The sequence below is a fragment of the Phycodurus eques genome, chromosome 6 (genome assembly GCF_024500275.1).
Source record: "Phycodurus eques isolate BA_2022a chromosome 6, UOR_Pequ_1.1, whole genome shotgun sequence".
NCBI classification, from domain to species: Eukaryota; Metazoa; Chordata; class Actinopteri; order Syngnathiformes; family Syngnathidae; genus Phycodurus; species Phycodurus eques.
Genome location: NC_084530.1, coordinates 7,869,613 through 7,895,501, shown reverse-complemented (window position 1 = coordinate 7,895,501; position 25,889 = coordinate 7,869,613). Strand labels below are relative to the sequence as shown.

Genomic DNA, 25,889 nt, shown 5'->3' with positions numbered 1-25,889 from the left:
ATAGGCCTAAGCTAATTTTTTTTTTGCACAATACTGAGTAGCCTTTTAAATAAATTAAGATTGGCTGTGCTCTCTCTAAACTACTGGAACTGAAACGAATGCTGGTAAGCTCTATAAAACGTCAGGTTTCAAGTTTTCTTGATACCTGCAAACGAACCCAGATTTGTTGACTGATTGAGTGTCACGTTGAAAGCCAAAAGGACGTTGTCGGCAGGATTCGAACCTGCGCGGGGAGACCCCAATGGATTTCTAGTCCATCGCCTTAACCACTCGGCCACGACAACTTGCGTCTTTCGAGGACCACAAATCATAATAGTCATACATAAATACTCCTTTTTTTTTTTTTTAACTGAACTGAAAACTACTGTATTACTCAAGGAAAAGGCGACATCAAGGTTAGATAAAACGTGAACACGTTCATACAATTTCCTTGCTCCCAAGTCGCTTTGACTTTATGACGACTTGCTCAGGTGGCTGTGCACAACGGATATCTCCTTGCCTCGCTCGCCTTCACCACAATGGCGCCATATCAGCAAATGAGCAGCGACTGCATTCACTGTGCTTCCGAGCAAATCAGGTCCACCAGACCACAATGAGACAATTCCAATAAAGAACTGTCAGCACAGAGTGTTTGCGTGTGTATCTCGTTTTGTGAACTAGCATGCAAATTGCGTTTGTTGTAGAATAGTGAGTCACGTGATTAAACACCATTGGCGTTTCGTGGTGTCAAGTTAGTGAGGATTCAAAAAGACAGTGCTTCCTAAAAGGCACTCGTCGATTTGACTGCATAATAATTGAGCAAAGAGTGCAGTTTGTGTGGAATTTAAGTAAATTGTTATGTCTTCTGGAATTTTATGGCGTCCATGTAACGTTCTGTGAGTGTGTGTAATTTGCGTCGCGATGCGGTCTTTATTTTACTTTGATGGTCATGAAGCTGTGCTTCCGGCGAAATCCCTGTGAACGACAGTTAGCTTGACGCAGGTTTGAGGCCTTCTGTGTTTTCAACAGAGAGAGAGCCGATAAGAAAAATGGCGTCGGTTGGCGACCCAGAGTGGGACACCGGCCATTCACTTTAAGCTTTCCGCCCCAAAATTGAGACCGTGGGCTGGTGGGAACTTCTGGGGAACTTTCGCATGAGCCGTTTGTGTCTCCTTTCCTCGTTTTTCTTCGTTGCGCGTGGCGTCTCGCGGCTCCGAGATTGAAGCGGAACAGAAGAGGCGCTCTCCAATAATGAGGGGCAGAAGAGGAAGGCCGCCCAAACTGGTGGCCGGGATGCGGGACGGCTCACCCGGGCCAACCCGCGGCTCCCGGAGTGGAAGGGGCAGAGGGATGCGGGGACGGGGACGAGCCAGGGGACGGGGTCGTGGTCGCGGCTTAACCGACGGCAGTTGTGTCACCGGGTCCGCCGCCGAGGTGGAGACGGACATTTCGGGCCGAGAGAACTTTCATTTGTCCCGGGGCCGCAAGAAAGTTGGAGCCGCCGCCGCCGACTCTGAGGGGAGCGCGGCATCGCGGGGGAGAGGAGGCAGAGGGAGAGGCAGGGGGTCGAGAGGCGGCCGCGGCAGTAGAGGCGGAGGGAGGCGGCCTCCGACCAAGGTGGTGTACGACGACAACAGCGACGAGGAGGACGACAATTTAAGCTACCGATCGGAGGAAGATGAACTCCTGAACGACAACCCTTCGTCCGATCTTGAAGAAGAAGAAGAAGAAGATGAAGAAGAGGAGGAGGAGGAGGAGCAGGAGGCCCTGCCAAACGACTTGGACTATCTGGAGGAACGAGCAGATGAAGATGAGGATAATGCCAGCCACTGCACGGAGAGTAGTACAAGGAGCCACAGCACGCTCGGGAGCCCCCCAGGTACGCGTGCGTCCCTTTGCAAATGCACCGCGTGGGAATTGCATCTCTTCAAGAGTGCATTTTATTTTTAGATCAAAAGCCAAAGCAAGGCGCATTATTCAAAATGGAGCTTCCACGGAGAAACGGGCCTTTGTTTACCGTGCACTCGCACCGCTGGCCGCCGCTTTGCAAAGTAATGCCCCACGCTTCAGCCGACTTGCGTGGTTAATACACTTTTGTCCGATCCGCTCGTTGTACCGGTCAGTGTGTAGAAAAGACGTACATTTTCTTCCGTTAAACAGATTTTTCCCCCCACCCTAACTTCGCAGCGCCTTTTACGCGCAAAAAAAAAAAAAAAAACTGTATTGAAGTTAGAAATGTTACTTTTTTAGTCACTGCGTTTCTGCACTTGAGTCCTCACCCAATTATAGTTCTCATACAACTTGTAAAAAACACACAAGAACGGCGCCGTCTTATTATTAAGCTATTGCTGTCTCGTGTATTACTCGTCATTACAAAATATGTATGATAATAACAACGGTTTCAAAGTTATGAACTCTTAAGCGGGCAAACGGTTCAGCAGCGTGTCCTGCAGCAGGATCCCGAATTAGTTTGACAAGTCTTTGTTTTGAAGCGAGGCGCCCTTTTTTCGCCACTTGTTGCAAACGTCAACTCGTTACATGTCGTTACCACAGCAACCACCCGTGCATTAATCAGGTAGACAGATCAGATCCACTTCTATCTATGGAGGTTTTTGCTGGGGGTGGGGGGGGAATAGTCATTTGTTAGTGCATCACAGTGTTAGATCATGTTTGTAATATTTTGGGACAGTTGACAACATACCAAAACATATCCATCACTCAAAACAAAAAAATATTTTTGTTCTTCACTGAACTTCTTTGGCCGTTTCTCAGCTAAGGTGTCAGTTGGGACAGGCTAATTAAGATAAGTAATATAGAAAGTTGAGAGATGGATTGAACTTCTTACCAGAAGCTCCAAATTCAAATTCCCAAATAAGGTTTTACAATTTTAAAACTGACCACATTTGTTTTATAAAACTGATTATTTCTCTTGTTGTTATTTCCTTTTGCAAGTGACGCTATCTCACAGTCATGCTATTTAACTACAGCCCAGTCACACTAGCAGATGACCTAAATATTAGGATAAATGTGAGCCTATACAAGGAAAAGGGGGATACTGTACCACGGTCCACAAATGTTGAGGTTACAAATGGCCTGTAGTCAACTTGTTTGTTCAGCAATGCAAAAATATTTCATGCGGGAGAAGAAGACACCCTCAGTTATCGCAGTAATTCCTGTTTTTTATTTGACTGTTTTATACTTATGGCCTGCAAGTGATTTCATACATATACAGTGGTACCTTCACTTTCAATTGCACCAAAATTTGAGGTACGAGCAAGTTTCAGATAGGCTGCCGCTAGATGGCAGCAGCAAACGCCACAAGATCCGCCAAGTTAACCCACATCTCGCCCCCAATTTGAGATATGAGTAAATGTAGTTACGAATTCAGTCACAGAACAAATTAAACTCAAGGTAACACTATATTTACTGAAATTATAACTTTACTACTGCATTAGTGTAGCTTAGTGATAGACTACGGTGCACTCCCACTTACCTACAAATTTGGGTTATGTCACCATTGGAGGAATGGAACTCCAGATTAAATACTATCTGAAATTGGCCATGCCACTTTGTCTGAAGACATGAAGAATTGTCACAGACGACTTGACACAGAAGAAGTATTCACTGTCACGGCTTCATAGCGCATGCCGCATACTGTATAGTTTGGCACTTTTCACACCACACGTATCGCGCACAAATTCGCTGTCGTGGTGCAGAATAATGAACTAAAAGTCAACCCTGTTTGACCCGTTTCATAGCAAGCTGATCCCTCGCCACATTATTTGTGGAAGAGTCAGTGCTGCAATGCCAAATGAAAACTAATTTGAAAAGAAAGTGTGTTTATTTGAAACATCACTTAAAGTGACAAAAAAACAAACCAAATGCTGACCTTGAAGATGTAGAACAAAATAAAAATAAAAAACGCTTAACATTTGGTCATGAGTGCATTGAAGGGTTGTCAGGAACATGTGTGATGACCACATTTGATCCTTCCACACAAAGCCCTTTCAATATCACCATGTTACCAAGGAAAATGTAAAAATCACAGGAGAGACCCTAACCCAATCTAGAGAAATACTGTTAATTTCATACATTGTGGTCATCTGCAATCATGTCTTTCTTCCTCTCATTCCTGGCTGTGTTTTGTTGTCGCCGATAGGTCGACGAAGGAGTCGGGTGGTGCAACCACAGTCTCCTGTCCTTGAGGCACAAGACATTCCCCTCTTGGAGCTTCCCAAGTCCTCCGAGGACCTCCTGGTTCCTAGCTCACAGCTCCTCAACGTGTCTGCTGTGTACGAGGTTCTCCGCAACTTCGGCACGGTGCTGCGGCTCTCCCCTTTCCGTTTTGAGGATTTTTGCGCGGCGGTTGCCAGCCAGGAGCAGTGTATGCTCCTGGCAGAGACCCACATCTCGCTGCTCAAGGCTATACTCCGAGAGGAGGACACCTCCAACACCACCTTTGGGCCTGCCGATGTGAAGGATTCTGTCAATTCCACACTTTATTTTGTGGATGGTATGACCTGGCCAGAGGTTTTGCGGGCATACTGTGAGAGTGACCCGGAATACCGACACATTCTCCCGTTCCAGGAAGGAGAGGATTACCCGTTTGAACCCTTGGAGAGTAAAATCAAAGTACTTCAGTTTCTTGTGGACCAATTCCTGGCGACCAACATCGCCAGGGAAGAGCTCATGTCAGAAGGCGTAGTAGCCTACGACGACCACTGCCGGGTGTGCCACCGCCTCGGCGACTTGTTGTGCTGCGAGACATGTGCAGCCGTTTACCATCTGGAGTGTGTGAAGCCTCCACTGCAGGAAGTGCCGGAGGACGAGTGGCAGTGCGAGGTGTGTGTGGCGCACAAGGTGCCCGGTGTGGCCGATTGCATCCCCGAAATACAGAAGACCAGACCCTTCCTTCGCCAGCTGCCAGTCGGATATGACCGGCACAGTCGCAAATACTGGTTTCTGACCCGCCGCATTGTCGTGTAAGTCCACAATATTTACCTTGACCGTCAAAATGTGTTTCTTTGCAAGCTCACACACAACAAACCAATTTCAGGCTGTCTAGACGATCTGGGAAAGTTTTGTGAAGACTCCAGAATTTCATTTTACACTCTTAATATTTAACCATAGAGATAGAGGGTATTTTTTAACATTTATTTTGATATTTTCTTGATTATTCATTGTAATGACAGACTGCACGGTGGATTGTGGTGAGCACGGCTGCCTCACAGTTCTAAGGTTTGCGGTTCGAATCTTGAGTCTTGCCTTTTTATGTGGCGTTAGCATGTTCTCCCTGTGCTTGAGTGGGTTTTGTCTCGGTACTCTGGCTTCGTCCCACATTACAAAGTCCACCTGCTAACCACCACACTGAGCAATGTGGCTGAACTAGAAAGAACTGGACAATTGCGAACAAATTATAGTCGTCACTGAACAAGGCTCGAATTAAGCGGTCTCACATCGCCGTTTGTGAGTTAAAATTTGCATTTTTCGACTAAAAAAAAACAGATTGAAAAGCAAAACTACGAATCACAGTCTCCACGGAGATGGAGACACGCAGGGGCATATGTGACACAACGCGCTTACGTCACCGATGTACTTTCAGGTCCCCCGTTATATTGTCATACTTTTATTAATAAAACCCTTGCTGCAGGTCCCTTTGTATTTAACCTGCAAAAAATTGCTCCTCAAAATTAGAAAGTTGCTCCTCAAAGGAAAAAAATAATTAGCAGAACCGCTCCTCATAATTCCTCTTTACCAAGCAAAAATACACTTGATTACTAAAATATTCGATAGCTGGAGCTCTCCTTTCAGGTCCCCCGTTATATTGTCATACTTTTATTAATAAAACCCTTGCTGCAGGTCCCTTTGCATTTAACCTGCAAAAAATTGCTCCTCAAAATTAGAAAGTTGCTCCTCAAATGAAAAAAATAATTAGCAAAAATGCTCCTTAAAGGGAAAACAATTTCAAGCCTTGCTGAACCTTGCACAGTACCTACTCTGTGCAACAAAAAACTATGACCCCTGGTGTTTTATTTTTTCAGGAAACAACTTTTTGAAGACCCACTGTATTATTTAATTGCACTACAAACAACACGACATGATTTTCAAGGAAGAACTGAATTGTCATGGCTGCTGTAGCAATAGTTCACTGTCAGCAAAAAATACAGAGAGGGCACACGGGCGATAACATAGGATAGACTGAGTATATTTGAGAGGCTGTTGGCAATGATAATTCCCTTTATTGATAGCACTCAAGCATTTCAGCAGCAGAAAGACTCTCCACCACAGTTCGCTTTTTAGCCACAGTTACATGTAAAAAAATGTTTTTTTTAAAAACACAATACAGTGGGAGAAAAAGTATGTGAATCCTTTGGAAAATTATAGTTTTGACCATCTAAATCACAAGAATGAACAAACACTCTCCCTGAACTAATACCACACAAACAATCATATATTTTCACAATTTTATAGCGCATAACGTAAATATTCCCAGATCAGGGAGCAAAACAGATCAGGGAGCAAACACTAAGTCCACCCTTGGATTTGACAACTAGTTGACCCTTCTTTGGCAGCAATAACCTCAACCAAACATTTCCTGTAGTTGCAGAACAGACGTGCACAACGATAAGGATGACTTTTGGATTTGTGACACAACTGGGTCCGCCATGACAAGGTTGATGCAATAAATACATTCAAACAACAATATATAGAGTAATGATTATGTTGTGCAATTGGACAGTGTCCAGAATAAGTAATAGTCATATAATCATTTTATCCTTCTACATAGTATACTTCAATAACTGTCCCATGGTAATGTTCTTGACATAATTTAAAAAATATAGAAATTCACAATATTTGTTGTGGAAGTGAATTTATATAGGTTGGCAGTTTTATTTTGTGACTTCCATGCCACGATTGCTTTGTGCGAGGAGGCGCTTTTATTTACTTATTGGATAGTTCAGTCGCACAAATGCATCATCCAACCTTCTGAAAATAAAATTAATCATTTAAACTGTAGTTACTTTGAAAGGGATTTTAATTCTGATGGATCAAGCGGAAACCGAGAGGAACAGGATGAAACAAACAAACAAGACAAAACAAATACCTTATTTGCCAATGCTGTTGGGGGTTATGAGACAAAAATGGTCTCACATGGCGTAAAATTTCCTTTTGGTCTCTATCACAATGGATTGAAGGGAAGAAATATGCTGAAAAAAATCCATAATTATTTTGGCGGAGACACATCCCGTTGACAGATGCGGTCCTTATAAACAGTTTGGCGCGGCGTCATGCGGTGACAGGTACGAGCAATACAGCGGTCATATGACTTTCTTAAAGCGATACTATGGCTTGTGCTGCATGATGTGACTACAAAAATGATAGGAAAAGCATGCTAGAACATCTGAACTTTATTTGGGTTTAATCAGAAGCACTTTAAATGGTGACAGGTGTGTGCTGACCCTAGACCTTACGCCGATTTTATCGGCCTTATCAGTATCGGCCGATAATTAGCATTTTATGCTTATCAGCTATAATGTCATAATTCGCCGATCCGATCAATTACTTCATCGATCGGCTCCGCAAAAGACATTTACTCCGCGTCGCCATCGTGCACAGTATATTTGAATCCAAAAGCTAGTTTATTTTTAGCCTTGTCGCGTGTCTTTTGGCGTAGTCCTGTAAATATCGGACGGCCAATAAGGTTATTTTAAAAAAATAGCCCAAAAAAACATGTCGGTGGTGTGCAACAGACAACACATCTGAGACAGAGAACACGTAATGCCCGGCCGGATCAGACTACAAGACAAATTTGCTCTTTCAAGATTGCACTGTCAGACTACTGCCATAAATGTATTCCGATACCACCGCATCACGTTTTTTACGATAATTGGGGTTCATCTTGTCAACTTGACAAGACAAACAAAATGGAGGAAAACGTGTGTTGGGGGTCATCGGTGCTCAGGACAGTAGAGGACGTTCATTTAAGGCTTGCTTGAGGTATGTTCACGTACTTTTAATACGATACGGCTCGCAAGCAGGCAACAAAAACGTGATGTAGCCTAGCAAGCTATTGTTAGCGCTAACGATTGTACGTAAACATGCCGCCTTTCTGTCGAATCATGCTCTAAAGTTTCGGTGTGGGTGAAGTCATTTAATTAAAAATGAAGTAATTTAATTACAGTAAGTTAGCACCCATCATGTTGTAATATTGGTTTGACCTGACTGATTAGAATACACGATCTGACTAGACCAGTGATTTCCAACCTTTATGGAGCCAAGGAACATATTTTACAATTGAAAAATCTCACGGCACACCAACAAACAAAAATGTCACAAAAAGTGGATACATTAATTACTGTATTTACTTCCTGCCATCTAACAGAAGACCATTCATTTGTTCTGTCTGTCACTATGCCTCACTGGCATAGATAGAGGCACAAAAATACATTATTTATTGTAAATATAATTTTTTGAGCAATTAAGTACACAAGTATATACAGTAGATGAACAGGTCATTTAAATAGACACATTCCTCCATCTTGTTATCGTTTTTTTAAACTCGCTGATCGGCCCCAAAATTCCTGATCGTGTAAAGCCTAGCTGACACCCTATATATATATATATATATATATATATATATATATATATACCCACATGACAATACCCACATGAGCTTGAAAGTGAATTAATTCTGAACACAGCCACATCCCCATTTATAAGATGGTGTGGTGTGCACACTTTGCAACCACATTATCGCAGTTGGTTATTTTTATTTCCCCTCTCAAATTATTTTTTTTAACTGAGTTGTACAGGTTATAGATCACATTAATGGAGGGAAAAGTTATGAAATGATTAATCTTAGTTGGGTTTTTTTTATATCACGAAAGCCAGGCATTTGAATTGGGGTGTGTAGACTTTTTATATTGCCAGTATAATAGCATAATCACCCAAAGTCATTTTAACTTACTATCACTAACGCACTGAAAAAATACCAAATGTTCTTGCTAAAAAATATATTTTTTTCTTTCTCTGTGTAGACATGGTAATTGGCAAAAGTTAAATCGAAGCAAACCCGGATCCTTATTGTTTGTTCCTTTTTTTTTTCTCACCCCCCAACACGTTCAAAACTGACGCAAACTTTACCCTAATGAGGACATGATAAAAGCTTAAGGTAAATAATGGATGGATTCTGTATAACAATATGTGTGCATATGAAGGAGATGGGTGTGATGGATACATTTTGATGCTGATGTATTTTTCCTTTACAGTGCTATTGTAGTTTATTCATGTGTCAAGACAATTAGTTGCATTAGTTGTAAATAATTTGGTTAGTTGTACTAATTAGTGGGTTGTAAATCTTCAGTGAAACATCTTCCAATTTTGTGGGACTGTTTGTGTTATTTGCGCTGCAATTGCATGACATTGTTGTATCCCACTGCAGGATACATTGATTCATTAACCTCAGATTTTTGTGTGTGCAGAAAACAGGTCAAGTGTTATTTGTATCACGTTGAATTTGTGTGTGTAGTACTTGGGATTTCAACATAGAGAGATATTGCTTTGTTAAATTTAAATTGTTAGTCTTTTCCCCCTTGTAGATTATTGTCATTCAAACGATGACGTTAGTGACATTTGAGCTGAGCTTACTGTCATAACCAGATTGTTGTTGAGCAACTTAATAAAAACACAATGCACAAACATAAACAATTATAGAATGGCCATGTCCATTGAAATACATTATTTTCTACAAGCACCCATTTCTAGTTTCCTTATTGTGTGCTTTTCTGGAGGAGGCTTGCATAGTTGTTTGTTGATATACAATGCAAAATGACTGCAGACTACATACTGTATTGACAGTATAAAGTTCCTATCATTGATACAATTCACTATGGTTCTGATTTCAAGGTAGATCCCAATCTCATCTGTCCACTTAGCCAGCGGGTTATCATCTTGACATTAAACAGACAGATGGTGAGTGTGTGCTGGTGCTGCAGCAGCCAAGGGCCCGCTTCATAAATCATTGGGTATGGATCACCTGAGCTATACAAGATTTAAGAGGCCCAGTGGCTCAACATTTTAGCATTGTTTCTTTCCCTTCCCTCATGCGCTTCCTGTGCTTGGAGCTGCTCAGCAAAGTGTCCTCCAGCAGGTGCCGTGTTACTATTCTTCATCCCTTGTGGGCTGTGTGCGAATGCAGATAAGACGCGCAGAAGAAAGTTTGGTTAATTTTGGCGCAGGCACAAAGCGTGTGAGTATAGAATAGAGATTATGGTTTGACATACAACTAAAGAGAATGGACCATACTAAGAAAAAAGTTGCTGTTATCTATATTTCTGAAATATAGATGGGTATTGCAGAATCTTTATCTCAGCTCTAGTTAGGAAATCTAGAGACCCACAAGTACACCTATTTTAAGGGGAGCTGTTATGCTGCTGCTCATTTCAAAATCAAGCAAGTACAACCCCAATTCCATTGAAGTTGGGACATTGTGTGAAACATAAATAAAAATAGAATACAATGATTTGCAAATCATGTTCAACCTATATTTAATTGAATACACTACAAAGACAATATATTTAATGTTCAAACTGATAAACGTACTTGTTTTTAGCAAATAGTCATTAACTTAGAATTTTATGGCTGCAACACGTTCCAAAAAAGCTGGGACAGGGTCATGTTTATCACTGTGTTACATCACCTTTTCTTTTAACAACAGTCAATAAACGTCTGAGGACACTAATTGTTGAAGCTTTTTTGGTGGAATTCTTTCCCATTCTTGCTTGATGTACAGCTTTAGCTGTTCAACAGTCCGGGGTCTCCGTTGTCATATTTTACGCTTCATAATGCGCCACACATTTTCAATGGGAGACAGGTCTGGACTGCAGGCAGGCCAGTCTAGTACCCGCACTCTTTTACGACGAAGCCACCCTGTTGTAACACGTGCAGAATGTGGTTTGGCATTGTCTTGCTGAAATAAGCAGGGGCATCCATGAAAAAGACGTTGCTTGGATGGCAGCATATGTTTCTCCAAAACCTGTATGTACCGTTCACCATTAATGGTGCCTTCACAAATGTGTAAGTTACTCATGCCATTGGCACGAACACAGCCCCATACCATCACAAATGCTGGCTTTTGAACTTTGCGTCCATAACAGTCCGGATGGTTCTTTTCCTCTTTGGCCCGGAAGACACGATGTCCACAATTTCCAAAAACAATTTGAAATGTCGATTCGTCGGACCACAGAACACTTTTCCACTTTTCATCAGTCCATCTTAGATGAGCTCGGGCCCAGAGAAGCCGGCGGCGTTTCTGGGTGTTGTTGATAAATGGCTTTTGCTTTGCATAGTAGAGTTTCAAGTTGGACTTACAGCTGTAGCGCTGAACTGTATTTACTGACATTGGTTTTCTGAAGTGTTCCTCAGTCCATATGGTGACATCATTTACATATTGATGTCGTTTTTTGATGCAGTGAGGGATCAAAGATCACGGGCATTCAATGTTGGTTTTCGGCATTGCCGCTTACATGCAGTGATTTCTCCAAATTATCTGAACCTTTTGATGATATTATGGACCGTAGATGAGGAAATCCCTGAATTCCTTGCAATTGTACATTGAGGCACATTGTCCTTAAACTGTTCGACTATTTTCTCACGCACTTGTTTACAAAGAGGTGAACCTCGCCCCATCTTTGCTAGTGAATGACTGAACAATTCAGGGAAGCTCCTTTTCCCAATCATGGCAATCACCTGTTTCCAATTAGCCTGTTAAATTGTGGGATGTTCCAAACAGGTCTTTGATGAGCATTCCTCAACTTTCATAGTCTTTTTTACCACCTTTCCCACCTTTTTTGTACATTAAATATCTTGTACTTGTAGTGTATTCAATTAAATATAGGTTGAACATGATTTGGAAATTATTGTATTCTGTTTTTATTTATGTTTAATACAACGTCCCGACTTCATTGGAATTGGGGTTGTAGATGTCATGAGAACTTAAATCAAGTAGGATCAGGAATCCCTTCATAAGTATGATTGTCTGTATTGCTTTTTAAATGAATTTAAAACTTAAACATTGAGCGTGTTTGGGGAAATTTGTTTTGTTTTATATATGTAAACCATTGGGGTTCATTTGATTTGGTTATTACAATACGTGGTAAAGATTCAGTATACGCAGGCATCAAAAAGTAGGCTCAACCACAAGTTTATTATTCATTTGACCTGATTTGATTTGATTATTGATATGATTTGTGCCATATCGTCCCATGTTATTACAAACATAATCTGCTGTGTGTCCTCCCCCTTCTCCCCTACAGAGAAGAAGATGGGGAGCAGGAGGACAAAACAATCTGGTACTACAGCACCAAGGTAAGTCATCCATTACTCACGGCAGATGTCTGCTATTCAGTTATTGTATATTATTACATTATAATTACTGCCTTACTGCTTTTAAAATATTTAGTGATGTATCTTGGCTTTGACATGGAGTCTCTCGCTCTGTTTGTTCCAGGTCCAGCTAGCTGAGCTCATAGAGCACTTGGATAAGGATTACTGGGAAGCAGACCTCTATGCTGCCCTTGAAGAAATTCGGGATGAGGTTCACACACACATGGACATCACAGAGGACCTAACCAACAAGGCTCGGGGGAACAACAGGTGTTTCCTCAATGTTGCAAATGGTAATGAGCTCAGTCTTTATTCTCTCTTTAAAGGAGACATAATATGAAATTTATTTTTTTCAGAATTTGAAACAATTCCCATGTGTGTCTTCATAAAGGGTCTCTGACATTCTTTGGTCAAAATACACAAAAGATTAAGAATTAAAGTACACTTAACATCGAGATTGATTCTGTCTCATGTAAATGAGCCGCTGTTCACCCACCTTCTGTTCTACGGAGGCTAATGGGCTTTCCCTACCATTATGACCAGGGTTTGACCGATGACTGGGTCTCAAACAGGACAATGACTTGGTCTCAAACAGGATAGACTAGTCTGAAGACAAAGGCGAGCAGAAAAAGAGATAAGAAAACAGAACATTTTCACTCGCGGATGGAGCACTTCAACACTTCAAAAGCTGTGCTAACATTGCAGCGCTGCTTACCTTTTGTCTTTGACAGCACTCCCATGTAATAAAACCCACGCAGGCATGGGGAGAACATGCAAACTCGACACAGACGAGGCCGGATTTGAACCCGGGTCCTCAGAATTGAAGAATTGTGCTAACGAGGCTTTACACAATCAGGATTTTTTAGGCCGATCACCGATTAGCGAGTTTAAAAAAACGATAACCGATCCGGAGCAATGTCCATCCATCCATTTTCTGAGCCGCTTCTCCTCACTAGGGTCGCGGGCGTGCTGGAGCCTATCCCAGCTATCATCGGGCAAGAGGCGGGGTACACCCTGAACTGGTTGCCAGCCAATCGCAGGGCACATACAAACAAACAACCATTCGCACTCACATTCACACCTAAGGGCAATTTAGAGTCTCCAATTCATGCATGTTTTTGGGATGTGGGAGGAAACCGGACTGCCCGGAGAAAACCCACACAGGCACGAGGAGAACATGCAAACTCCACACAGGCGGGGCCGGGGATTGAACCCTGGTCCTCAGAACTGTGAGGCTGACGTCCGCAGCAATGTGTCTATTTAAATGACTTGTTCATTTACTGTAACTACTTACTGTAACTACTGCATACTGAGTATCTTCAAAAGTATTCTCCAGTCAGGTCATGTATTCTAATCAGTCAGGTCAAACCAACATTACAACATGACAGAAATAAAACGGCAACAATTTGAAAAAAAAATTCTGTTGAGTTAGATTTTTATGCTGATTAAAACTAAAATTGGCATGCTGATTCCAAAATTGCAGTCAGTTTTTTACGAGCACGTCAAGTTTCTTTCTCCACATCTTACCCGCCAGGTTAACAAAATTCGACTGATTAGCTGTAGTAAGACTTGCCCGCTGATTACGATTGGACTCATCTACAGCTACGTGGCAACTTGTTTGTACAGTCACAATTGAGACAGTGGGGTGAGAGGAGTGTGCAGCTTCCAATAGGTCAGTACTATCAATATCTGCAAACAGAAAGCAAGCATAGTAGGAATTAAAAGCATTTGTGCTTGCTTTTCTCAACCTTGTAACCATGGGCGTAGTAGCTTTGTAAGTTCTATTTCATTTTATGGTGGTTTTGTTTTCCGTTTTCAAAGCTTGTAACTATTCCATATTAGCGTTTTATTTACAGAGGTATATATTTCCTTTATTCGCACTTTGTTCAAAAACTTGACGTGATAGAGAAAAACTGAGATCCGTTTTGGATTCCGCATCCAAAAATTTGTTAAAAACAGCTGTCAGACGTAACTCAACAAAAATGGTGTTTTCCAGTGTAATGGGTGCTAACTTACTGGAATTAAATTACTTTATTGTAATTAAATTACTTCACACACACCGAAACTTTAGAGCATGATTCGATAGAACGCCAGCATGTTTACATACAACCGTTAGTGCTGGTACTAGCTTGCTAGTCTACATAGCGTTTTGGTGCCTGCTTGCAGGCCGTATCATATTAAAAGTATGTTAACATACCTCCAGCAATCCTTGAATGAAAGTCCTCTTCCGAGCACCGGACCACCACCACACGTTTTTCCCCATTTTGTTCTTATCATACACTCGGCGCGATCCATTGTTGTTGTTGTCGCCATGGTAATGAGTGTATCAAGATAAAGCCCAGTGATCGTAAAAGATGGATGCGGTGGTATCCGGAATACAAGATTTTATTGTAGTAGTCTGACATAGTGCAATCGTGAAAGACCAAATTTGTCTTGTAGTCTGAACCAGGCATTACGCGTTGTCTGTCCCACGCCGCAGACGTTTATTTAAATAACTTTATTGGCCGTCAGATATTTACAGTACTACATCAAAAGACACGCGACAAGACTAAAAATAAACTAGCTTTTCTATTCAAATATACTGTACATTATGGACGCAGAGTAAATGTCTTTTGCGGAGCCAATCAACGACGTCATTGATCGCATCAGCAAATTATGACGTTAAAGCCGATCAGCATAAAATGCTACTTGTCGGCCGATACAGATCAAGTTGATCAGATCGGTGTAGCGCTAACCAGTCATCCACCGTGCCGCTGATTTAAAGATTATTAGACATGGGAAAACTAATTTCCTGCAGGTGTCATTAACCACATCCCTGAGGAAGATTGTGATAAAAAAAAATCTAATTGATTGAATTGATGCTTTCAGCCGATATCATACAAATACTGTTATCTTCCCACTCGTTCATCCAGAGGAGATCCTGGAGCGTCTCCGAGCCAAAAAGGAGGAAGAACTAAAGGAGGTGAAAAGGCAGGTGGCTGAGGAGGCTCATAAAGCTCGTCTGGAGCAGGAGAAGGACGATGTGGATGTGGAGAAGGATGGTAATGAAGACGCAAAACTGATTGAAGGTGAAGGACAACAGGTTGTCAGCGGCAATGACGAGACCACCAAGGAGGAGAACAAGGAGACAAGTGAAGATGTAGAGGAAGAGAAAAGTGGTGTTGTCAAAACTGGAGGTAATTATTCCTGATGCAGTGTTTCTCAGGGCTCTGTGAAATACATTGCTTCATGTGAAATAAAAGTAACATTAAAGCATAATTTTATAACCTATAAAACTGGTTCTGAGCCAGCCTTCTTTCTCTTCTGAGCTTTGGAAATAAAGCATGACAATAATCACGTTGACTTAATTTAGTAGCGAATAGCTATATTTGAGATACTTTTCGGCTCGTCCTATTAGGGGTCGCCTCAGCGTGTCATCCTTTTCCATGTAAGCCTATCTCCTGCATCCTCCTCTCTAACACCAACTGCCCTCATGTCTTCCTTCACTATTCTATCAACCTCTTTGGTATTCCTCTAGCTCTCTTGCCTGGCAGCTCCATCCTCATCATCCTTCTACCAATATACTCACTCCTTCTCCTCTGGATGTGTCCAAACCATCGAAGCCTGCTCTCTCTAAATTTTGTCTCCAAAACAGCTAACCTTGGCTGTCCCTCTGATGAGCTCATTTCTAATTTTATCCAACCTGGTCACTCCAAGAGAGAACCTCAACATTTTCATTTCTGCCACCTCCAGCTCTGCTTCCTGTTGTCTCTTCAGTGCCACTGTCTCTAATCCGTGCATCATGGCTGGCCTCACCACTGTTTTATAAACTTTGCCCTTCATCCTAGCAGAGACTCTTCTGTCACACAACACACCTGACACCTTCCTCCACTCGTTCCAACCTGCTTGGACTTGTTTCTTCACTTTCTGACCACACTCACCATTGCTCTGGACTGTTGACCCCAAGTATTTAAAGTCCTCCACCCTCGCTATCTCTTCTCCCTGTAGCCTCACTCTTCCCCCACAGCCCCCCTCTCATTCATGCACATATAGTCTGTTTTACTTCAGCTAATCATCATTCCTCTCCTTTCCAGTGTATGCCTCCACCTTTCTAACTGTTCCTCCACCTGCTCACTGTTTTCACGGCAGATCACAATGACATCTGCGAACATCATAGTCCACGAGGACTCTAGTCTAACCTGATCTGTCAGCTGATCCCGATGCAGCCCCACCTCCACCTTAAACTCCTTTGTCACACCTACAGCACACCTCACCACTGTTCTGTTGCCCTCATACATTTCCTGTACTATTCTAACATACTTCTCTGCCACTCCAGACGTCCACATGCAGTACCACATTTCCTCTCTGGGAACTCTGTCATAGGCTTTCTCTAGATCTACAAAGACACAATGTAGCTCCTTCTGACCTGCTCTGAACTTCCCCATCAACACCGTCAGGGCAAATAATGCATCTGTGGTACTCTTTCTAGGCATGAAACCATACTGTTGCTCGCAAATACTCACTTCTGTCCTGAGTCTAGCCTCCACTACTCTTTCCCATAACTTCATTGTGTGGCTCATCAACTTTATTCCTCTATAGTTCCCACAGCTCTGCACATCACCGTTGTTCTTAAAAATGGGCACCAGCACACTTTTCCTCCATTCCTCAGGCATCTTCTCACGCGCTAGAATTCTATTGAACAAGCTGGTCAAAAACTCAATAGCCACCTCTCCTAGATGCTTCCATACCTCCACAGGAATGTCATCAGGACTAACTGCCTTTCCATTTTTCATCCTCTTTAATGCCTTTCTAATTTACCCCTTACTAATCATTGCTACTTCCTGGTCCACCACACTTGCCTCTTCTACTCTTCTTTCTCTCTGATTTTCCTCATTCATCAACTCCTTAAAGTATTCTTTCCATCTATCCAACACACTGCTGGCACCAGTCAACACATTTTCATCCATCCATCTATTTTCAACACCGCTTATCCTGGTTAGGGTTGCGGGGCGCTGGAGCCTATCCCAGCTGACTTCGGGCGAAAGGGGGACTACACCCTGAACTGGTCGCCAGTCAGTGGCAGGGCACATATAGACACGGACAACCGTTCGCACTCACATTCACACCGTCACTGAGTGGGAACTGAACCCACGCTACCCGCACCAAAGTCAGGCGAGTCTACCACTACACCATCAGTGACGTTACACATTTTCATCTCTATCCTTAATCACCGTAATCTGCTGCACATCCTTCTCAGCTCTATCCTCTGTCTGGCCAACCTGTATAGATCCTTTTCTCCTTCTTTAGTGTCCAACCTGGCATAAATGTCATCATATGCCTCTTGTTTGGCCTTTGCCACATCTACCTTCGCCCGACGTCGCATCCATGTATTCCTTTCTCCTCTCCTCAGTCCTCTCAATGTCCCACTTCTTCTTAGCTAACCTCTTGTATGATTTCCTGAACTTTGAGGTTCCTCCACCAAGTCTCATTGTCTGCTTTCCTGCCAGAAGATACCCCCCAACTACTCTCCTGCCTGTCTCTCTGATCACCTTGGCTGTAGTGGTCCAGTCTTCTGGAACCTCCTCCTGTCCCACCAAGAGCCTGTCTCACCTCTTCCCGAAAAGCTGCACACACTTTTTCTTTCTTAGCTTCCACCACATGGTTCTCTGCTCTGCCTTTGACTTCTTAATCTTCCTCCCCACTATCAGAGTCATCTTACACACCACCATCCTATGCTGTCTAGCCACACTCTCCCCTACCATTACCTTACAGTCAGTAACCTCCTTCAGATTACATCATCTGCACAAGATGTAATCCACCTGCGTGCTTCTACCTCCGCTCTTGTAGGTCACCCTATGTTCCTGCGTCCTCTGGAAGAAAGTGTTCACTACAGCCATTTCCATCCTTTTTGCAAACTCTACCACCATCTGCCCCTCGAGGTTCCTTACCTGGATGCCGAACTTACCCATTACTTCTTCATCACCCCTGTTTCCTTCACCAGCATGTCCATTAAAATCTGCACCAATCACAACTCGCCCTCTGTCGGGGATACTCAGAACTACTTCGTCCAGGTCCTTCCAGAATTTCTCTTTTACCTCAAGGTTACATCCTACCTGTGGGGCTTAGCCACCAATCACATTATACATAACACCCTCAATTTCAAGTTTCAGCCTCATCTCTCGATCTGATTCTCTTTTCACCTCCAAGGCATTCTGAGCTAACTCTTCCTTTAAAATAGCCCCTACTCCATTTCTCTTCCAATCTTCACCATCGTAAAATAAAATAATAATAAAACTAATGTTTTTGTTGTGTACATGCAACATTCAGAAATGGGGACTTCACATTGTACAACAGTGGAATTAGGACACTGAGAGGTTCTGTGTTGCCTGGAGTGCAGGAATACAAAAGTGCGATAAATGTGTAACATATTTTTGTTATGAAATTCTCAAAATTAACATGTTAAAGTCCCAGCCCTATGAATAACAAATGATGTATTAATTTGGCTTGGGGAATCACAATACATAAATACTATGCTCCATTTGAAATTTGTGCTTGAACTTTGAAATGTTCCTTGTCCTTGAATATAGGCTGAGCATCTGATTACACACGACTTTGCAATTTCATCTCGGTTCTGTTCCCTACACTCTATCTAGTTGTTATTTTATAGATAATGATTGGTTCATTTGTGTTGACCAGTCAGTCAGTGCTTGCATGTACTCAGTGTGGCCACAAGAGGAGGCCATAGCCCTAACTCAAAGAGTGTTGTCCCGTCGAGCTGCTCAAGCAAGAGGTCCCCATATATTGATCGCAGCTCCGACTCCACTTACCTTTTTAAAGTACACTCATGGCAATCAAGGCTGGCATGTTAATATTGCTTCACTCAAAATTAGCTGTGTTAAAATGTGATTAAATCACAACTAGTGTTTTTCGTCTTCCCCCCCCAAAAAAAAGTAGAACACCCATCATCAGACTGTGTTCCTGTCACTGGCGATAGTCTCCCAAGTCTGAGCCATCCCAACCAGATGATTGAGGAGAACAGTAGTAGCAGCATGGGCATCATGGTCCCACCCAGGGGCCCTGAACCTCCGGACCTGGCTGACAAGTCCTCCCAGTCATCTCTGGCAAGCGTCGAGGACACAGGTAAGAAACAATAACATTTCAATACAATGTGCTCTACCAACATGCTCTCGGGAGAATTAAATTGTGTATGAGAGGTTAAAAAGTTTGGACATCTCGATGTAAATTACTCTTTCTGTCTTTAACTAAAACTCACATTGTGTTTGCAGGAGATGGTAAAGATTCCACTAATGGTGAGTGTCTTGGTGGTAAGAAGTCATCTGCAACTCGTATGGTGACCCGCTTGAGGAACCCAGAGAGCAAGTTGAGCCAGATGAAGAGCCAACAGGTGGCTGCTGCCATTCATGAAGCCAACAGGGGCTTCAAGGAGGGAAAAGAAGTGAGAAGACACAAATGACACTGTCTTCGGGTGTTGAATCAAGAGCAGAAGTACTTGTATCAAAATAAGTTGAGGGGAAAAATGTACTGTAGGAATTTACTAACAGCTCCAATTTATTCAAATAGCTAGTAGCTTTTGCATTCAATTTACTACACTGTTTCTTGGGTGTGTACTGGGTAGATTTCCAAAATTCTGTGTCCAGCCATCACTTATCTTCACCAAGTCAGGCTGCCAAGTCGTGCTGAGAAACTCTGTGTGGAGCCATTTGTTAGGTAAATTAGAGGAGTTGTGATGCAAAATAGGCCAAAATTCAGTTCAATTCGAAAAACATAAACTAAATTTAAACACATTTCAAGTCTTTCAACCGCAATAGCACAAAATGACCAATGGGTCCAATTATCTTAAAAAGGATGAGGTGGCATTTAAATGAAAAGTGCCATTCTGTTGGAAAAACACACTGACGAAAATAAAACGGACAGATAAGAGGAATAAGGCGGCACGGTGGACAACTGGTTAGAGCGTCAGCCTCACAGTTCTGAGGATCGGGGTTCATTCCCCGGCCCCGCCTGTGTGGAGTTTGCATGTTCTCCCCGTGTCTGCGTGGGTTTTCTCCAAGCACTCTGGTTTTCTCCCACATCCCAAGAATAATGCATTTATTGGAGACTCTAAATTGTCCGTAGGTGTGACTGTGAGTGCGAATGGTTGTTTGATTGTATGTGCCCTGCGGTTGGCTGGCAACCAGTTCAGGGTGTACCCCGCCTCCTGTCTGATTATAGCTGGTATAGGCTCCAGCACGCCCGTGACCCTAGTGAGGAGAAGCGGCTCAGAAAATGGATGGATGGAAGAGGAATGTAAGCAAAATGCGTATAAACTCGACCAACAATCAAAGTTGCATTCCATCAAATAAGAAACACATTTATTTTATCATACAGCTAGATCTGCACAAACATTTTAAAGGCAACGCAACAAAAAGACTACAACAGCAATGTAAACTCGAAATGTATTAATTATTAATACAATGCAAGCCTGAAGCAATTGTACATGATTTTGAGCATGCTGTGTCAAGCACTTTATGATATAAAACACTTATCAATCTCAAAACATTTCTTTCACTGTCTATAGATTCTAGTAGTAAATGCCCAAGGTGATGTCACCCGTGTAAGCACACGCAGCAAGGAGGTGGTGATGAAAGGGACGCTTTGCCAGTACTTTAAGCTCGGTCAGGAGGGGAAATATCGTGTGTATCATAACCAGTACAGCACAAACACCCTGGCCCTCAACAAGCACCAGCACAGAGAGGCAAGTCACACTCTGTACTCACAGAACACAACCGTCGACCTTCCCATAGCTTCTCTTATGATTTCAACACACGTTCACCAGGATCACGACAAAAGGCGACATCTCTCCCACAAGTTCTCCATGACTCCAGCAGGGGAATTCAAGTGGAATGGGTCTATCCACGGTTCCAAGCTCATCACCATCTCTACAATAAGGCTCACCATCATCCAGCTGGAGAACAATGTTCCATCTCCATTCATGCACCATAACTGGGCTTCACACAGGTATGGATCCAAGCGGAGCATCACGTAGCGATCATGTAGAACCTTATACCCTACCTGTGTTGCCTATCTTGAGCTTGTTCTCTTGGTGCAGTTGCCGTCTTTCAGTGATTACTGACTTTGTTGTACAAACAAAAACACACTGTTGGTCCAAAAGTAAAGAGGTGTTTAGAAACGGTTTGTTTTTCAGGACTAACTGGATAAAAGCAGTACAGATGTGCAGTAAGGCCAGAGAGTTTGCCCTTGCTCTGGCCATCATGGAGTGTGCCATCAAGCCTGTGGCAACCATGCCAGTCTGGAAGGACTCACTTGGCCACACCAGGTACACATACCAGGCTATCAACAGTTTGTTATTTTTGCATGTGTAGCGCAAAATATAAGTATTCTAATTGAAAAAATTACTGTCGTTGGCACAATTAGCAGATTTGGTCAAAATGTTAAGGGGAAAGTAATGAATGGACCAAAAATAAATGTACATAATGGTGTCCTTTCATATAAACTGTAGCACTTTCACAATTTTAGTTTGAAATGAAAACACTGATGTCTTCCTGTAGCTACAAACACTGATATATTGAACCAAGCATTCAGTTAATGGACAAAGGGAGTGTGTAGTCAGTCGGGCCATTTCAGAAGGCAGTGGTGATCCTGACCAGATCAAAAGGCCCACCCTAGCCGCAAAGAATAATATTTAGACTGCAGGTCCACTACTAGTACTCCCCACTTATGCCTCTCAGTGACCACTGCTTCAACACAATGCCAACATTTCAGAGTTGGAACCAGCAAATGAGCATCTGAGCATTCCATGATTAGAGAAGAGAGATAGGCCATACCATAGCTACTGAGAGGTGTTTCTAATATTCTGCTCTTCTCGGGTAGTTTAAAATAAAAACTACAAAATAAACTAAAATATTTTGTGTATTGTCGTTATTTATAGAGTAATTTAAACCAAAAATACTTGCCTCTCATCCACTTAAGAAAAATAGAAGCCGCCCTCAAATAGATGCCTACCTCTCCCATCAGAAAGAAATGTGTCGTGACAATTATCTCAGTTCATAGACACTATTTTTCACATACAGTGATTAAGGGAGTAACAAAACAAACAGCCTATTTAGTGGATGTCATTACATTGTTAAGGTGTGTCCAGAATATATATTTTGCATTTCGGTAAATTGTCTCAAGGTTTTCACTGCATTAGAAAGGTTTCAAGCAGATACAAGTCGGCATTAAAACTGAGTTTGTCAACCAATATACTTTTTATCATACAAAGCATGTTTATATTGCTATGAAACAATTAATTACATTTACAATTTATTATTTGTCAGGTTAAACCGCATGACTTCCATGGAGCGTGAGGAGAAAGAGAAAGTCAAGAAAAGGGAGAAGAAGCTGGAGGATGAGGAGACGATGCAACAGGCCACCTGGGTCAAATACACTTTTCCAATTAAACACCAGGTTGGTCACATTTTCTGAAACCTTCATAGATTTGTACAATTGTGTTGTATTTGCTGATGTGGAGCTAATATTTTGAGATAATCTACTGGAATTGACTCCCATGCTTATTAATAAAATTACTTTTTTCAACTGAACTCTCTTTTAAATGGTGTACAGTGGGTACGGAAAGTATTCAGACCCCCTTAAAATTGTCACTGTTTGTTATATTGCAGCCATTTGCCAAAATAATTTAAGTAAATTTTTTCCTTCATGAATGTACACACAGAACCCCATATTGACAGAAAAAAAACAGAATTGTTGAAATTTTTGCAGATTCATTAAAAACGAAAAACTGAAATATCACACAGCCATAAGTATTCAGACCCTTTGCTGTGACACTCATATATTTAACTCGGGTGCTATCCATTTCTTCTGGTCATCCTTGAGATGATTCTGCACCTTCATTGGAGTCCAGATGTGTTTGATTATACTGATTGGACTTGATTAGGAAAGCCACACACCTGTCTATGTAAGACCTTACAGCTCACAGTGCATGTCAGAGAAAAGGAGAATCATGAGGTCAAAGGACCTGCCTGAAGAGCTCAGAGACAGAATTGTGGCAAGGCACAGATCTGCCCAAGGTTACAAAAACATTTCTGCTGCACTTAAGGTTCCTAAGAGCACAGTGGCCTACATAATCCTTAAATGGAAGACGTTTGGGGCGACCAGAACCCTAGAGCTGGCAGTCCGGCCAAACTGAGCAATCGGGGGAGAAGAGCCTTGGTGAGAGAGGTAAAGAAGAACCCTAAGATCACTGTGGCTGAGCTCCAGCGGTGCAGTTGGGAGCTGGGAGAAAGTTCTAGAAAGTCAACCATCACTGCAGCCCTCTACCAGTCGGCGCTTTATGGCAGAGTGGACCGACGGAAGCCTCTCCACGGTGCAACACACATGAAAGCCCGCATGGAGTTTGCTCAAAAACACCCGAAGGACTCCAAGATGGTGAGAAATAAGATTCTCTGGTCTGATGAGCCCAAGATAGAACTTTTCGGCCTTAATTCTAAGCGGTATGTGTGGAGAAAACCAGGCACTCCTCACCTGTCCAATACAGTCCCAACAGTGAAGCATGGTGGTGGCAGCATCATGCTGTGGGGGTGTTTTTCAGCTGCAGGGACAGGACGACTGGTTGCGAATGGCAGAGAATCCCCAAAATCCAGGTGTGGAAAAACTTGTTGCATCATTCCCAAAAAGACTCATGGCTATATTAGCTCAAAAGGGTGCTTCTACTAAATACTGATCAAAGGGTCTGAATACTTATGGCGGTGTGATATTTCAGTTTTTCCTTTTTGATAAATCTGCAAAAATTAAAAAAAAACAGTTTTTTTCTGTCACTATGAGGAGCTGCGTGTCCATTAATGAGAAAAAAAAATAACTTAAATGATTTTACCAAATAGCTGCAATATAACAAAGAGTGAAACATTTAAGGGGGTATGAATACTTTCCGTACCCACTGTATGTACATACTTGTGATCCATGTGTGACCGTCACTGATGATTGAGCTCTGATAGGGGTTGTGCCTTCAGCAGTTGGTGGTCAGCAACCAAACATCCTTCTTCCCGCTCTTTTCACCTTCATGCCACACATTTGTTTCTTTCTTCCAAATAACCTCACTGTTGACTCTTCCGCTACAATTTATGCTCCTCCTCTTTCCTTCTCTTTCTGTCCTCCATGAAGGTGTGGAAACAGAAAGGCGAGGAGTATCGTGTTACTGGCTATGGCGGCTGGAGTTGGATTAGTAAAACCTATGTCCAGAGGTTTCTCCCAAGACTTCCTGGCAACACCAATGCCAACTACCGCCAAGATCTTGAAGGTCTGGAAAAATAAATAAATAAATATTCGTGGAGGTTCGGGGTAGGGTTGGTAGAGTTAAATTATTTTGGTTTTAGGACTGAGGATTGTTTGGTGTCGCACTCTTACATGTACCCCTTTTCCGCTACACAGTACCTACTCAGCTCACCAAGGCTATATTCACAATTGGTGATTTTCCACTGGCAAAAGCAAATAATGCAAGGTAGTAGTTCTCGTAAGTCAGGCTGATCCATCAGTGCTGTAACACTGTAACATGTAAGGATGCACAGCAGAAATGGAAAAAATAAACATGTATGCAAACGTTACCTTACCCAGTTACTGTGCAGTATCTCTGGACACTGCAGTATTATACTCCACAATCTCTGCTTTCCTGTAGCGCTCTGTTTTTGTTTGTTTGTTTTGCTGCACTCGGTCTCCTCTTGAATAATATATGTCTCCTTACTCTGGTCCACAGCCACTTGCTAAGAAGTAAACAGAGGAGACCCACCTTTGTTGAAGTTTGTTAACATGTCCCATTCCACCATTTGTAATTTACCACTGTTTTATTTCAAAAGGAAAACTAACTGTCCCAAAGGCGAATAGAGCTGGTACTATGCAGTGGGAAAGTGTTTTTTTTTTTTTTTGCAAAAGGGCCTGCTAAAATTCCTCCCTCCTCTTCCCCCAAATCACTGCCATTAAGTCCAGGTTAACTCACTAAATACATCCATCTATCCCATCCATTTTCCATACCGCTTATCCTCACTAGGTTTATGGGCTTGCTGGAGCCTATCCCAGCTGACTCTGGGCAAGAGGCAGGAACTGGGTATACCCTGAACTGATCGCCAGCCAATTTCAGGGGACACATATACAAACAATAATTCACACTCACATTCACACCAATGGGCAATTTAGAGTATTCAGTTAACCTACCATGCAGTTTTTTGGGATGTGGGAGGAATCCGGAATACCCGGAGAAAACCCATGCAGGCACGGGGAGAACATGCAAACTCCACACAGGATTTAAACTCGGATCCTCAGATCTGTGAGGCAGATGTGCTAAGCAGTCATTCACCGTGCCACCTCACTTAATACAGTAACTGAAATTTCTAGGTTCTTGCAAATGTTCTGCTTTTCGGATAGTACACTTTCAAGAGTAAACCTTACTCAAACATCTTGTTTGAAAATGTCAAAGAGAGTTCATAAATAAATATATGCATACATATTGTATTAAAATGTGGGATGCAATCAGTGATAGT

The 25,889-nt window shown here is 42.4% G+C and overlaps 1 protein-coding gene and 1 non-coding gene across 9 annotated transcripts in view; one reads left to right on the top strand and one right to left on the bottom strand.

The window, feature by feature from the left end:
* Positions 1-202: 202 nt before the first annotated feature.
* On the bottom strand, positions 203-284 carry trnas-aga (transfer RNA serine (anticodon AGA)). The gene has a single exon. It is a non-coding gene; the product is annotated as a tRNA-Ser (tRNA).
* A 709-nt stretch (positions 285-993) lies between these two features.
* The window catches only part of LOC133404577 (nucleosome-remodeling factor subunit BPTF-like), a 78,875-nt gene continuing 53,979 nt past the window's right edge, over positions 994-25,889 (top strand). For 7 of the 8 annotated variants that reach the window (XR_009768843.1, XR_009768844.1, XM_061680591.1 and 4 more), the window contains exons 1-12: positions 994-1,858; positions 4,139-4,961; positions 12,294-12,345; positions 12,488-12,656; positions 15,276-15,539; positions 19,294-19,482; positions 19,629-19,798; positions 20,921-21,097; positions 21,179-21,360; positions 21,548-21,679; positions 22,680-22,809; positions 24,520-24,655. Coding sequence is in view for 5 of the 8 variants with exons in the window: in XM_061680591.1 (XP_061536575.1) it covers positions 1,231-1,858; positions 4,139-4,961; positions 12,294-12,345; positions 12,488-12,656; positions 15,276-15,539; positions 19,294-19,482; positions 19,629-19,798; positions 20,921-21,097; positions 21,179-21,360; positions 21,548-21,679; positions 22,680-22,809; positions 24,520-24,655 (3,052 nt within the window). In the remaining 3 variants the exon portion in view is untranslated. The remainder of the gene's footprint in view (positions 1,859-4,138; positions 4,962-12,293; positions 12,346-12,487; positions 12,657-15,275; positions 15,540-19,293; positions 19,483-19,628; positions 19,799-20,920; positions 21,098-21,178; positions 21,361-21,547; positions 21,680-22,679; positions 22,810-24,519; positions 24,656-25,889) is intronic. The other variant, XR_009768845.1, reaches the window with a different exon arrangement.